This window comes from Ahaetulla prasina, chromosome 4, assembly GCF_028640845.1.
Source record: "Ahaetulla prasina isolate Xishuangbanna chromosome 4, ASM2864084v1, whole genome shotgun sequence".
Lineage (NCBI taxonomy): Eukaryota > Metazoa > Chordata > Lepidosauria > Squamata > Colubridae > Ahaetulla > Ahaetulla prasina.
The window spans coordinates 12,162,789-12,178,193 of NC_080542.1; the positions used below are offsets into that span (position 1 = coordinate 12,162,789).

Here is a 15,405-nt window from a genome sequence, read left to right on the forward strand (position 1 = left end):
GGGTCTCTCCGTTTGCTGTTGGGGAAGGTTTTCTCATGTTGCCTCCCCACCCAGCCACCCCCACCTCCCCCAAAGTCCCAGACCCCTCCACCCCTCCCCATTTCTCAGGCTCGCTCCCAGATGTGCACAGCCCCTCCTCCGCCCTCCCAGCCCCCTCCCCTGCTGTCTCATGGTCTCCCTCCTCCGCCAACTCAGCCGCCGCCGCCTCTGGAAGGTTCATCCCTGGATGACAACCTTTGTCAAGGTATTGTTTGCATCCTCTTGGGGTAAAACTGTGACTCCCAACCTCAACCACTTTAAGATGTATGGACTTCAACTCCCAGAATTCCCCCCGCCAGTTTTGCTGGCTGTGGAATTCTGGGAGCTGAAGTCCACACATCTTAATATCGTTGAAACATATTAGCTGGCTTAGAATTCTGGGAGTTGAAGTCCATATATGTTAATGTGGTTGAAATTGAGAAACTTTATGGTAGCTGGTTGTGGAATTCTGGGAGTTGAAGTCCATTCTTCTTCTTCTTCTTCTTCTTCTTCTTCTTCTTCTTCTTCTTCTTCTTCTTCTTCTTCTTCTTCTTCTTCTTCTTCTTCTTCTTCTTCTTCTTCTTCTTCTTCTTCTTCCTCCTCGTCTTCTTCTCCTTCTCCTTCTTCTCTTCCTTCTTCTTCCTCCTCCTCCTCCTTTTCTTCTTCTTCTTCCACTTTCTCTTGCCCTTCTTCTTCTTCTTCTTCTTCTTCTTCTTCTTCCTCCTCCTCCTCCTCCTTCTCCTCCTCCTCTTCTTCTTCTCCTTCTCCTTCTTCTCTTCCTTCTTCTTCCTCCTCCTCCTTTTCTTCTTCTTCTTCCACTTTCTCTTGCCCTTCTTCTTCTTCTTCTTCTTCTTCTTCTTCTTCCTCCTCCTCCTCCTCCCCTTCTCCTCCTCCTCGTCTTCTTCTCCTTCTCCTTCTTCTCTTCCTTCTTCTTCCTCCTCCTCCTCCTTTTCTTCTTCTTCTTCCACTTTCTCTTGCCCTTCTTCTTCTTCTTCTTCTTCCTCCTCCTCCTCCTCCTCCTCCTCCTCCTCCTCCTCTTCTTCTTCTTCCCCTTCCTCTTCCCCTTCCTCTTCTTCTTCCTCCTCCTCCTCCTCCTTTTTGTAAACAAGTTTTATTAGAATTTTTCTTTCATCATACATATTTTATGAACAGTGTGTTGCCTGGGTATCTTCCCATTTTTCCGTATTCATCTCTTTTATATAATCCTTTATCGCAAATTAATTATTTTTCACCCTATCTTATTATTTCAGCTTCTGCCATGTTTTTCTTTTTCTTCAAATCCATTTTACATCATATCTCTTATTTCCAATTTCAGCTATATTCTCTTTCCATATTTCTTTATCTTATCTTATGTTCTTCTTAATACATAAACAATATCACTATCCGCCCTTAATTCCTAAACTCTTATAATAACATCAATTAATTATCTTATTTCTCCATTGCTAAATACTGTATATTTCTCGAATTCCCCATCCCGCTTTTTAAACCTTTCAACTTTGTCTCTTAATTTAAATTGTCTTCAAAATGTTGGAAGAAATATCCATCTGGGTTCAGTTCCAAGTGGGGACAAAGACACTGGAAACATGGAGGCTGCTTGGAAAGATGGTTTAATGGTGGTCAGGATCACATGGCTTGAGTTCCTGAACAGAAAAGGGCTGAGATCCTGTGTGCTCCCTGGCTTTATGCTTTTTCTGAGCTTTGAACTTTCTGGGGCACAGGAAGAGTATCCTGATTGTTGTCAAACTCCCAGGTGGTCTAGGGGTCTTAGCTAACATTGTAGGTTGTCCCTCAAGCTTGCCTGAGCCTTGCCATGTGGTGAGTTTCTGTTCTATTGTGTTGCAAATGATGGTCTATTGAGGAAGGTGGGGGGATTGAGTGAGATTGGCTGAAGCTTTAATGGCCCATTGACAAAGCTGAGGAGAATGAGTTTCTACCTTTGACCCATTGACAAAGGGGGGGGGGGGTGGCAGGAAGTTGCAGGGAGCTGCTTTGTCTTTAAAACATGTTTCTCCATTTCTCATCCAGGGAAATACATTCTGCCTTTTTAAATATTTTCTAAAATATTTCATTCTTCTAGGAGGGGGATAGGTGCTAAATTCCTACAAAAAATAAACCAAATTGCCATTTCACATTTCATCTACTATTCTGTTTTACTATACATAATATACATCATCGTATTCAAAACTTACATAAAAACCCTTTAACTTTGTTGACCATCCACAATCAATAATATTAATGCAATTCCCTTAAATCTACTAGTATGTATCTTATTTTCCTTCCTCCTTTCATGCTTCTTAATGTAGTCGAAGTTGCAAAATTTTGTTGGGAGCTCATTGCGGAATTCTGAAAATTGAAGTCCTTGCAGCTTAAATGTAATTGAAACAGAAACTTTGGGGTAGCTGAGTTGGAACTGTGGGAGTTGAAGTCCATCTTGATGTAGTTGAAACTGAGAAACTTTGTGGTAATTGATTGTGGGATTCTGGAAGTTGAAGTCCATCAAAATGTAGTTGAAACTGAGAAACTTTGTGGTGATTTATTGTGGAATTCTGGGAGTGAAGTCCATCAAAATGTAGTGGTGGTGAGGCCCCCCCTCAAGAGGCGGTGGTGAGGCCCCTCCTCAAGAAGCCCTCCCTGGACCCAGCTGTTTTAACGAATTATCGTCCTGTCTCCAACCTTCGTTTTGTGGCGAAGGTTGTTGAGAGTGTGGTGGCACGACAGCTCCCCCAGTACCTGGATGAAACTGTCTATCTAGACCCGTTCCAGTCCGGCTTCAGGCCTGGGTACAGCACAGAGACGACTTTGGTCACGTTGGTAGATGATCTCTGGAGGTCTCGGGACAAGGGTTATTCCTCTGTCCTGGTCCTATTAGATCTTTCAGCGGCTTTTGATACCATCGACCATGGTATCTTGCTGCGACGGCTGGGGGGTTTAGGAGTGGGGGGCACCGTTTTTTGGTGGTTCTCCTCCAATCTCTCTGACTGATCGCAGACGGTGTTGGCAGGGGGGCAGAGATCGGCCGCAAGGTCGACTGGCGGCCCCCAGGGGGAGGGCCTTCTCTGTGGGGGCTCCTGCCCTTTGGAATGAGCTGCCTCCGGGGTTGCGGCACTCCCTGACCTCCGTACCTTCAAACGCGAGTTTAAGACCTTTTTATTTCGCCATGTGGGCCTGGCCTAACATAATTTTAAATGTGGGGGTTTTTATTAGGGATTTATCATAGTTTTAACTTATTTTGGCCATATTAGAATCAGATTTTTAAAATGTCTTAATTCTTGTTTATGTTGATTTATTCTGGCTGTAAACCGCCCTGAGTCCTCCGGGAGAAGGGCGGTATAGAAATCAAATAGATAGATAGATAGATAGATAGATAGATAGATAGATAGATAGATAGATAGATAGATAGATAGATAGATAGATAGATAGTTGAAACTGAGAAACTTTGTGGTAATTGACTGTGGAATTCTGGGAGTTGAAGTCCGGACTTCTTAATGTACTTGAAATGGCGAAATTTTGGGGTGCTTGATTGCGGAATTCTGAAAATTGAAGTCCACAGAACTTAACGTAGGTGAAAGTGAATAACTTTGTGGTGAAAGGACAGGAAAGAAGGGTATTGTGTTGTCACGCACTTTCAAGTTTTTCTTAGCTAAGGAGCTGCTTAGAGGGGCTGTGCTCCAAAACCGGAGAGGGCATTTTTGGCTGGGGTGGGCAAGGAGCCCGAGAGACCTTTCAGTTTAAAATGTCTTTTTTTTTTTTTTTCAAATATGGCAGCTCAGTTTTTCTGCTTGGAAGCCTTTCATCAGGTCTCCCCAAACATCTCATTTCTCCCTCGGTAGCCTGTTGTGTGCTAGAAACTGGGCACTGAAAATAAAACGGTGTTTTGACTCAAAACATTGGACGTCTTGTTATGGGGCAAAGGTCTTGTTTTCTAGACTTTCGGGAAAGTTCCACTATCTCTGATCTGATGGGAGAGGGATACTCTCGGTTCCCTCCGCTATTGATAATGTGGCTTGGCTCATTTACTTTGAGTTGCACGTAATCCTCGACTTACGACCATATTGGAGCCTGCCTCTTCTGGCCGCGAGTCCAGTTTTCAGCAAAAACAACAACAAAAAACCATTGTAAAATGTGATCATATGACTATGAGACGGCTGTCAATGAAAGCCAGTTGTCGAACACCCTGCTGGGGATGGGGGGCAACCATTGGAACTTCAGAAATGGGTCATAAGCACTAATGGGTTGTTGTGGCCCACCAGCGGTGGCAAACTCAGACAGTGAGGAGATTGGGGAGGAACATGGGCCAGTCTTGGAATCTGGGGAAGGCTCTGATGAGTGCTCTGCGTCGGAAACAGAGATGGGGCCAGGGCCATCTGACAGTTGTCAGCTGCCTTCAGAGTCGGACATCAGTGGGGCATAAGAACAGTTGGAGCCTGTTCCCAGTGTGTGCATGAACAGAGCTGCCAGGGGAAGGGAATAGTAAAGAACAAGGGCCGACTCAGGGAATAGTAAAGAACAAGGGCCGACTCAGGAGTAAAGCCACAGGTGGCTGGTGAATGGCCCCTCCCATAGGGAATAAAGAGAAACGAAAGGGGAGTGGAGCTTGCAGAAGACAATTAGTTCACTTAATTGGTTCATGACTCTCCGAGATTCCTTGCCGAGTTTTGAAGATATCGGCCTGGCAGCTCTCCAAGCCAGATAAGGTCTGTGACTGTAAATTCACCTTTGAAAGACCTTGCTGGATGTGAATGAGAAGAATTCACAGTAACTTAATAAAAAGGGGTTGTTGTCGGGACAAGGAATCTGCTTCGTGGTTTGGGGAAGTCAAGGTCAGAACATGGGGAAGTGCATGGTAAATTCCAATGGTTGCTAAGCAGTCGGTTGTAAGTCTAGGGCCACCCGGGTTTGATTCTGACTTCCTTAATCTGATACATTCCAGAAGTGTTACACTGCAACTCCCATCTCCTCAATCCAAACAGAAAACATGGCCGGATGCTTGAGGCGTTACAGTAATGCTTAGGTCTTCCCCCAATGTCCATAACCTCTGCTGGTCTGTGTTATAAACTTAAATGTCCTTTTCTGTTAACCCATTCCTGGTGTTTCACTGACTCTGCAAACTTTTCCTTCTACAGGTGGCTGCAAAAATGAAGAGAGCAGTTTCAGCGATTCGGAGACCGACAAGTCAGACAACAGGTGTGTGTTTGTTCCCTGAAATTCCGAAGGGAGATATTTACCTGGGTGTGCAAACCGGGTGTCAATTTAGCCTTTGAAGAGCATAATAATAATAATAATAATAATAATAATAATAATAATAATAATAATAATAATAATAATAATAATAATAATAATAATAATAATATTTTAATTTATAGACCGCCCTTCTCCCGAAGGACTCAGGGCGGTGAACAGCCAGTTAAAATACAGAAAAACAGACAATATTAAAACAACCCTTAAAAAAACTCATTCAATTGGCCAAGACTAAAACACAATTACCCCCTATAAATTATTAAAAATTTAAAACCCCAATTAATGAGATTAAAATTTTTTTAAAGATCAAGCCAGTCCAGCGAGACGGAACAAATAGGTTTTAAGTTCGCGGCGAAAAGTCCTAAGGTCAGGCAATTGTCGAAGTCCAGGGGGAAGCTCGTTCCACAGGGTAGGAGCCCCCACAGAGAAGGCCCTCCCTCTGGGGGCCGCCAGTCGACATTGTTTGGCTGACGGCACCCTAAGGAGTCCCTCTCTGTGAGAACGCACCGGTCGCTGGGAGATAGAAGCCGGCAGAAGGCGGTCCCGTAAATATCCCGGTCCTAAGCCATGGAGCGCTTTAAAGGTCGTCACCAAAACCTTGAAGCGCACCCGGAAGACCACAGGTAGCCAGTGCAGTCTGCGCAGGATAGGTGTTACATGGGAGCTACGTACTGCTCCCTCAATAACCCGCTCAGCCACATTCTGGACTAACTGGAGTCTCCGAGTGCTCTTCAAGGGGAGCCCCATGTAGAGAGCATTGCAGTAGTCCAGGCGAGATGTAACGATGTAATACAGGTAGTCCTTGACTTACAACAGTTCCAGTGACCGTTCGAAGTTACAATGGCGCCAGTACTGCTCATCTTCGCTACCGGTTCAGAATTGTGAGCGCATGTGCGTGCGAGCGTCGCTATCACGCAGCACTTATGCACATGCGCAGAGCGGCTGCGATGACGTCGGGGGCGGGTGGGCGGAGCCTCCCGCCGCCACCACTATCAGCTCGCCCGAACCGGTGCAACCCACAACTGAATGGCACTGAAGAAAGTAACATAACAATCATATTTACGACTGTTGCAGCATCCCCATGGACATGATCAAAATTTAAAGCCTTGGCAACAAAGTCATATTTATGACAGTTGTCCTGGGTGTGGGGGGTCATATGATCCCCTTTGTGTCCTTTTGACAAGCCATGTCAATGGGGAGGTCAGATTAATTTAACAGCTGCGATACTAATACAACAACTGCAGTGATTCACTTAACAACCATTTTTTTGAATTTATATCCCGCCCTTCTCCGAAGACTCAGGGCGGCTTACATTGTGTTAAGCAATAGTCTTCCTCCATCTGTATATTATATACAAAGTCAACTTTTATTGCCCCCAACAATCTGGGTCCTCATTTTACCTACCTTATAAAGGATGGAAGGCTGAGTCAACCTTGGGCCTGGTGGGACTTGGGCTTGCAGTAATTGCAAGCAGCTGTGTTAATAACAGACTGCTTTAGTCTCTTGAGCCACCAGAGGCCCCTTGGCAAGAAAGGTTGTAAAAATGGGAGAAAACTCAGTTAACAACTATCTCAGTTTAGCAACATAAATTTTGGGGCTCAATTATGGTCCTATTAACCTGTGTTGTATCTTGACAGTGTTTATTGACCATTATCTCAGGAGGATTTATTACTTCTGAACAAGGAGAAAACGGTGTAAAAGTTGATTTTAGCTGGTGCTCCCGTGCCGTTTGTTCAACAGATTTTTGCTTGCTGCAGTTGTGAGCAGTTGCTGCATATTGCTCTATCTTTGTTACTAAAACTCTTGTTTCTAATTGTCTGTAACCTTCAGTTGGGCAAAACAGGGTATCATAGGGCAATAATTTTCCACCAGTGTACCTCAGTTGGGCTAACTTACAGAATGCAACCACAATTCGGGACCTGTGACTCTCACAAGATTGGCAAACTTGTGGCCATTTCAGTGCTGCCTCAATCAGCCGTTGGTGAAGTGATCATCATTTGCATCGCTCCCTGACAGCTTCCGTTAAAGGAAAATCAATGGGGAAGCCAGTGGGAAATTGGAAGTCACTCCCGTTGCCACTGCCTTTTTGCCCACCCATGATCTATCTGTCATTCTCACCCATGACTCCTGTGGGGTTGAAATTTGGCAAAGGGATGGCTGCTTCAGTGCTGCATCACTGCATCAGCTATGGTCACGCGATTGTTAATTTCCCCCCGCTCCCTGCCAGCTTTCTGCAAGGAAAGTCCTTGGGGAAGCCAGCAGGAAGTCAAAAGTGGGTCCCACTGCTATTTTGGCTGCTTGGGGTTAGTCTTGTTTCTCTGTTTTAGTAAAGAAATATCTCTGAAATGGCCCAGTGAAGCATTGAGTTGCCTACTTTTAGCAAAATTCTTAGCTTGTTGGACTGGATATGCCAAACCTACCAGCCCATTTCTCCCACAGGAGGTGCCACTGTTAAACATGTTCGATCAGCTCTTCGGCGCCCTGAAATATACCATATTTTTCGGAGTATAAGACGCAACTTAGTTTTTGGGGAGGAAAATAAGAAAAAAGCTGATCGGTGGGTAGATCGGCCTCCCGGAATACCCCCAAGCAGCTGTTCCCAGAGGTGAATTTTAGCAACAGGTTCATTAGTTGTGAGCTCTGCGCCTTGCTTTTTTTTTCCCAGCCTCTGAAACGTCAATTTCAGAGGCTTTTTTTTGGAAGCTTCATTTCTGAGGCTTTTTTTCAGAAGCTCCGTTTGAGAGGATTTTTTTTTTTTTAGCCTCTGAAAGCTCCATTTGAGAGGCTGGGCAGGGCTACATTCAGAGTATAAGGTGCACCCAGATTTTCACCCTCTTTTTTTGGGGGGGAAAAGTGCGTCTTATACTCCGAAAAATACAGTAATCTGTCAGTCATCTTAAATAACAGATTTATAAAGACCGAGAGAGCTTTCAAATGTTCTTCAAGTCTTATGGATTTTGAGTATCGCTTTTTGTGGCACGAGAATAGGGCAATCAATATTTAATTAATTATTTGAAAAAGATTTCCATTAGCGAAAGAGTTTTCTTCAATCATTGCTGTCAAACAAGATGTACGAATGAAGTAACTATGAAGAAAGTAGTTTGATGAGAAAGGAAAATCCAATAGAGCCTCTTTTTCTTGAATTTGTGGTCTCCATTTCTGAATTCTGAATTGATGGGGTTTTCTAAACCAGGGGTCTCCAAACTTAGTCCCTTTAGGACTTGTGGACTTCAACTCCCAGAGTTCCTCAGCCAGCTTTGCTGGCTGAGGGACTCTGGGAGTTGAAGTCCACAAGTCTTAAAGGGACCAAGGTTGGAGACCCCGTTCTTAACCATTAGCAGCAAAAAACCCAAAACAAAACATAACAAAACAAAAAAAAACACTTCCCAATGACATCAAAATTAAAAATTGGGGGTAACCCAAGAGGTTTAGCCTATATTCAAGGTTCTCTATTTGATGCTAGATGAAGATTTTTTTTCCCCTACCAACATCGCTCCAAATATGACGTTAACAGGCGTCTCAGCAAATCAACAACTGCAGAGTTGTTATGTTCGTAGGATTGCTTAAAGGTAAACGTAAAGGTTCCCCTCGCACATACGTGCTAGTCGTTCCCGACTCTAGGGGGCGATGCTCATCTCCATTTCAAAGCTGAAGAGGCACCGCTGTCCGAAGATCTCTCCGTGGTCACGTGGCCAGCATGGCTAAACGCCAAAGGCGCACAGAACGCTGTTACCTTCCCACCAAAGGTGGTCCCTATTTTTCTACTTGCATTTTTTTTATGTGCTTTCGAACTGCTAGGTTGGCAGAAGCTGGGACAAGGAACGGGAGCTCACCCCCTTCCACGGCACTAGGGATTCGAACGCTGAACTGCCGACTTTTCGATCAACAAGCTCAGCATCTTAGCCACTGAGCCACCGCGTTCCCTTATAGGATTGCTTATCATTGCCTTTTTCTGCTTTTCCCCTATATCACAGGCACTCTTCTGTGCTATCGTCTAAGAGTCCGGACTGGGGGCTTTGCCTGCAGGACGGTAAGTGGACAGCATGTTTATTTAAAAAAATTGAGAGCAAAGACAAACCCAGGAAAAGTGACTCGGTTAAAAACACGGAACAGCCTCTGACTCAAGTTCTTCTCGTCCTTCTGAAATCCCAGCGTTTCTCAACTTTTAAGATCAATCAGAATAGAGCTGGAAGAAGGGACCTTGGAGGTCTTCTACTCCAACCCCCTGCTCAAGCTGGACACCCTATACCAGCGATGGCGAATTTTTTCAGCATTGAGTGCCCAAACCAGAATGTGCGCTAGAGCGCCGAAAACCCAAAGACCACTTGAGCGCCCCGTCCACCTGGTCTTTAGGTTTCCGGCACGTGGATGCACACTGGCTAAATGGTCTTTGAGTGCGCCGGAGCATCAGAAACCCGAAGACAAGGTGGCCAGCACCCATGCGCGCGCCAGAAAGCAGAAGAGCAACTCGCGGTAGCGCTCATGACCAGAGAGGGCTCTGTGTGCCACCTTTGGCACGCGTGTCATAGCTTCGCCATCATGGCCTTATACCATTTCAGACAGGTGGCTGCCCAGTCTCTTCTTAAAAACCTCCAGCGATGAAGCACCCACAAATTCTGGAGGCAAGATGTTCCACTGGTTAATTGTCCACCCGCTTAGGAAGTTTTCTTCTTAATTCCAGGTTGCTTCTCTCCTTGATTAGTTTCCACCTGTTGTTTCTTGTCTTGCCTTCTGGTGCTTTCAACTCTGGGAGTTGAAGTCCACAAATCTTTAAAAAGTTGACGAAGTTGAGAAACACTGCCCTGGAAGCATAGTTCACTGCTGAGATGGTTTAAAAGCCCTGATTAGGGTGCTACCTCATTGCTAAATCCTTGTGCTACCATTCCCTAGTAGTTACTCATCCGGATTTTCTTCCTTAGGTTTTTAAAGTTCACTTACAGGATCTAACTGTGGAGACCATGTGCTGGGAACGTTCCTAGGAACTCACTATACCAGTGTTTCTCGACCTCAGCCATTTTAACATGTGTGGACTTCAACTCCCAGAATTCCACAATCAGCTACCACAAAGTCTGCTTCATCTATGTTAAGATGTGTGGACTTCAACACTCAGAATTCCACAATCAGTTACCACAAAGTTTCTCAGTTTCAACTACATTAAGCTGTATGAACTTCAACTCCCAGAATTCTAAGCCAGCTACCACAAAGTTTCTGTTCCAACTATATTAAGAGTCATGTGTGGACTTCAACCCCCAGAATTTCTCAGCCAGCAAAACTGGCTGGGGGAATTTTGGGAGTTAAAGTCCATACCTCTTAAAATGGCTGAGGTCGAGAAACACTGAACTTCAACTTTTACTTCACACACCTTAAAATAGTTTTTCAGATACACTTATAATAATGTATTTAATAGGAAGCTGACAGCTTTCTGAGAACCCGGGGCAAAAACCGGATGATTGCAACTTTGAAGGATTTTTTGGTGTTTTATGAAGTGTAGGATTTTTTTTGTTTTTTTATGAAGTATAGCCTTCAACTTACAACCATTTGTTTAGTTCAAAGTTACAACAGCATTGAAAAAAATGATTTATGACCATTTTTTACACAACCATTGATGCACCCGTCCATGGTGATGTAATCAAAATTTGGATGTGTGGCAACAGGTTCATATTTATGATGGTTGTGAGTCCCAGGGTCACGTACCACTGGTTCGCCGCACGTACGCACACTCTCTTCGCGTGCGCACCTTTTGCACATGTGCCTGGCCTTCCACACACGTGCTTTGCTCGTGCACACGCCTTCCACACATGCACCCGGCCTCAAAAACGTGGCTAAATAGGACGGCATAGCGCTGGGGTTGGTGAGCAGGCTAACCCACGATCTTCGCTACCGGTTCTCCCAAACCGGTCCGAACCGGCTTAATACCAACTCTGGTCGTCATGTGATTCCCCTCTTGCAACCTTCTGACAAGCAAAGTCAACGGGGTAGCCAGATTCGCTGAACAACTGTGTTGCTAATTTAACAACGATGAGGATTCGCTCAACAACTGGGTCAAGGAAGGCTGAAAACTGGTTCAAAGCTCACTTCACAACGGTCCTCCTTAGCAAAATAAATTTTGGGTTCAGTTGCAGTGGTAAGTCGAGGACGACCGTTGTTCATTTGGGCATGGCACGTTATTCCCCCACCCGAGGTTCATTGTGTTGTGTCTTTCTCTGCTTTCTGTTGTGTTGCAGAACCTTTGTATCAAACCTATCGTCAGGCTGTCATCTCCAAAGAGATCAAGAGACAGACGGTTCCACACAACAGTAGTTTCAGCAGCTCGGACTACAGAGCCCCTTCTCCTGGGGAAGGGTCAACGGGACCCCAGGGCCCAATCCCTCATAGCACCCTTTGGCAGGAGCTGCCAGCTGTGCGAGAAAGCGGCGTTTTGGAGAACATCAGCCCAGAAGAAAGAAAAATGCAAGAGGTGAGTCGAATACAACTTAGGTAAGAAAAGCGTTTTCCACCAGACAGGATTCGAGGTGTCTGAAATTTGCTTCAAAAGTTTTCCTGACGGTCAGAACAATTAATCGGTGGAACGACTTGCTTCCAGACGTTGTGGGGGCGCCAACACTGGTGGTTTTTAAGAAGGGACTGGACAGCCGCTTGTCAGAAATGGTATAGAGCAGGGGTGGGATTGAGAAATTTTAGCAACCATTTTTCTGCCCAGTTGCTGGGTGGGTGTGGCCATGGTGGGTGTGGCCTACTCGGTCTCCTGCAACACAGGGGGTGTTATTGCCCTCCCCAGATTCTGGAGGCTCTACTTGAGTCTGGGAGGGCGAAAACAGCCTCCCCCCCCCCCCGGGCTCCAGAGGCCCTCTGGAGGCCTGAAACGGGCCCGTTTCAGACTTTTGATACTTCCAGTAGGCCCATTTTTCGCCCTCCCCAGGCTCCAGAGGCTTTCCTCGAGCCTCTGAGAATGCGAAAACGGCCTCCCCTGGACTCTGGAGGCCCTCCGGAGGTGGGAAACAGGCCCATTTCCAGACTTTTGGAAATTCCAGTAGGCCTGTTTTTTATCCTCCCAGAGCCTCCGCGCAGGCCCTGCACTTACCTGGCATCTAAAAATGGCTGCGTGGAGACTCCTGGGAGGGGAGGGGCAGGGTGGGCGGGGCCGGCCAGTCCTTGCAACTACCGGTTCGGCGAACCAGTTTAAAATTAACATCCGGTTCGCCCAAAACCCATCCGAACCAGCTGAATCGCACCCCTGGTATAGAGTCTCCTGCTTGAGAAGTAGGGTTAGATTAAAAGACCTCCAAGGTCCTTTCCAACGCTGTTATTATGCTTTGAGAACAATCAAAACTTGCAGAGTTTTTTTTTTCTTCTTTTTTTTTTATATATATAAATAATTTTTATTTCCATTTTCCAACATCATATTTATGTGCAAACTATTATCCATCATTAATCCTTAATTTTCATTTATTACTGATTCAGGCCTGCCCGATTGCCACTTCCTTTCTTCACAACCTCCCTCTCTACCCTCTACTACTTTCACATCCTTCATCTCCTTCACTTTACTACTTCCTCTCCTCCTTCTTCACTCCTCCCTTCTTCCACCCTATCTAATCTTCTTATTCCCCTCCTCCTTCTCTACTCTTTCCTACCTACTTTCTTCCCTCCTTCTACTTCTCTCTCCTTTTCTTTCTGAAATGGCAGTCAAGCATCCCCAATATCATTTTAAATTTTATTTTCATATCTTCAAAAATTACTGTACATTAATAATCAATCCATGTATCATTTCCCCCCCCCCTCCTCCCCCTTCCCCCCCCCCCAGACTTCCCAGAGCAAATACCGGGTATTATGACCAACAATCACAAGCTAAAGAATACAAAATATACATAACCTCCCACCTTTAAAAATTTAAAACTTTAGATCCCCTCACAATAAAAATAAAGAGATAGGAAAGAATAATAAAAAGAAAAAAAGAAAAGAAGCAATACCAACTTCACATATTACTTCTTCTTACAGTCCATTTTTAAAATTAATCCATCTTCTCAAATTCAATTCTTTTTTTTTCCACTTGTATATTCCTTCAAATTTCATAAGTCCATTTCTCAAATTACAGTCCGAAAACTTGCAGAGTTTTGTTGAACAGTCTAAAGAGTTGTGTTGGCGGGGTTCTTCACACCCCCCCCCAAAATGACATCATTTTAAGTTGAGACCTCATCTTTATTTGCGGCTTGGGACTGGGTGTTTCACGCACGAATTATAACCCGAGCTAGATCAGCAGATTAATATTATTTTTCCAATTTATGTGGCACTGGGGAGACTTCAGTGTCTGAATGGTGCGAATGAATATGGTGTTGGAGTCCAAACTTTTCATGTGTACGTTAGTGGATTCTGATCCCCCCTCCCTCCCAATAACCAGGGCCTCTGGTGGTTCAGACTGCTAAGACAGTCTGTTTATTAACACAGCTGCTTGCAATTACTGCAGGTTCAAGTCCCACCAGCCCCAAAGTTGACTCAGCCTTCCATCCTTTATAAGGTAGGTAAAATGAGGACCCAGATTGTTAGGGGGCAATAAAAGTTGACTTTGTATATAATATACAAATGGATGAAGACTATTGCTTGACATAGTGTAAGCCGCCCTGAGTCTTCGGAGAAGGGCGGGATATAAATGCAAATAAAAAATAAATAAATAACACGAGACACATTTGTAATTGTAAATTGTGTTAAGTGATGGAATAAAGCAAAAATAAGAGCCACTCCCAAGCACAGATATGACCTGGCGACTCCCCCCTCCGCCCCCCGTATCTTCATGATACAGGATACATCTTGTTCCAGCTGTTGCCAGCATTGTGTTGTCTCCTTTAGGCAGCCAACAAGTTGTTGCAATGTTCCCATGGGTGAAATCTGACTCATCCACTACAGGTAGTTCTCGACTCACAATCGGTTGTTTCATTGGAGCTACAGTGGCTTCAGAAAGAAGTGTGTTTACGCCCTGTAAATCACTTCTGACTGTCGGAAAAACATTGTGCCGCATTCTTTTTTCCATGATCACATGACCACGTATTGGATGCTTGCCAAACGACTCGCATTTTTAACAGATTTAACAGAGTCGGAAGGGACGGTAACAGTAACAGAGTTGGAAGGGACCTTGTAGGTCATCTAGTCCAACCCCCTTCTCCCCTCCCCCCCCAAGCAGGAGAGCCTACACCATTTCTGACAGATGACAGTCCAGTCTCTTCTTGAAAGCCTCCACTGATGAAGCTCCCACATTTGCGACCAGTTGCGGTACCCTCTGGTCACAAGGTTGCGATTCGCAATGGCTTTTGCCGCTTTTCGGCAAAAGGCGCCCATTCAGGACAGTGGGTTCGCTTAATGACTGTGTGATTGGCTGAACGACTGCTTTGAAAAATGGGGAAAATGAATCAGGTCTGGTCATGTGGCTGCCTCAACTTATGAGCCCAACAATTTAACAGTCACAATTACGATCACAGTTACGGTCATAAGTTGAGGCCTGCTTGCGTTGTATTGAATGACGGTGGCGCAGTGGTTAGAGTGCAGTACTGCAGGCTACTTCTGCCGACTGCCAGCTGTCAGCAATTTGGAAGTTTGAGTCTCACCAGGCTCAAGGTTGCCTCAGCCTTCCATCCTCCTGAGGTGGGTAAAATGAGGACCCAGATTGTTTTTTTTTATTTGCATTTATATCCCGCCCTTCTCCGAAGACTCAGAGCGGCATACACTATGTTAAGCAATAGTCTTCATCCATTTGTATATTATATACAAAATCAATTTATTGCCCCCAACAATCTGGGTCCTCATTTTACCTACCTTATAAAGGATGGAAGGCTGAGTCAACCTTGGGCCTGTTGGGACTTGAACCTGCAGTAATTGCAAGCAGTTGTGTTAATAACAGACTGTCTTAGCAGTCTGAGCCACCAGAGGCCCTTTGTTGGGGGCAATGACTCTGTAAACCGCTTAGAGAGGACTGTTAAGCGACATATAAGTCTAAACGCTATTGCTATTGCAAATAGATGACCCTTAAGGGATGGACTCTAAGCCTCGCTCTGTCCATTTAATTGCTGAAGATTCCTGTGGACTATTCTTTTACAAAGGAATCTTGCTCTTTACCCATCAAATTTCTATGCTAATCCCCAAATCAGAGATTTGAATCCATGT

General features: G+C 44.9%; 1 protein-coding gene across 3 annotated transcripts in view; it reads left to right on the plus strand.

The window, feature by feature from the left end:
• Nucleotides 1-51: 51 nt before the first annotated feature.
• Nucleotides 52-15,405, plus strand: part of LOC131197151 (rho guanine nucleotide exchange factor 15-like) — a 47,578-nt gene continuing 32,224 nt past the window's right edge. For 2 of the 3 annotated variants that reach the window (XR_009154896.1, XR_009154895.1), the window contains exons 1-4: nucleotides 52-244; nucleotides 5,142-5,202; nucleotides 9,231-9,286; nucleotides 11,481-11,713. Coding sequence is in view for 1 of the 3 variants with exons in the window: in XM_058180836.1 (XP_058036819.1) it covers nucleotides 121-244; nucleotides 5,142-5,202; nucleotides 9,231-9,286; nucleotides 11,481-11,713 (474 nt within the window). In the remaining 2 variants the exon portion in view is untranslated. The remainder of the gene's footprint in view (nucleotides 245-5,141; nucleotides 5,203-9,230; nucleotides 9,287-11,480; nucleotides 11,714-15,405) is intronic. The other variant, XM_058180836.1, reaches the window with a different exon arrangement.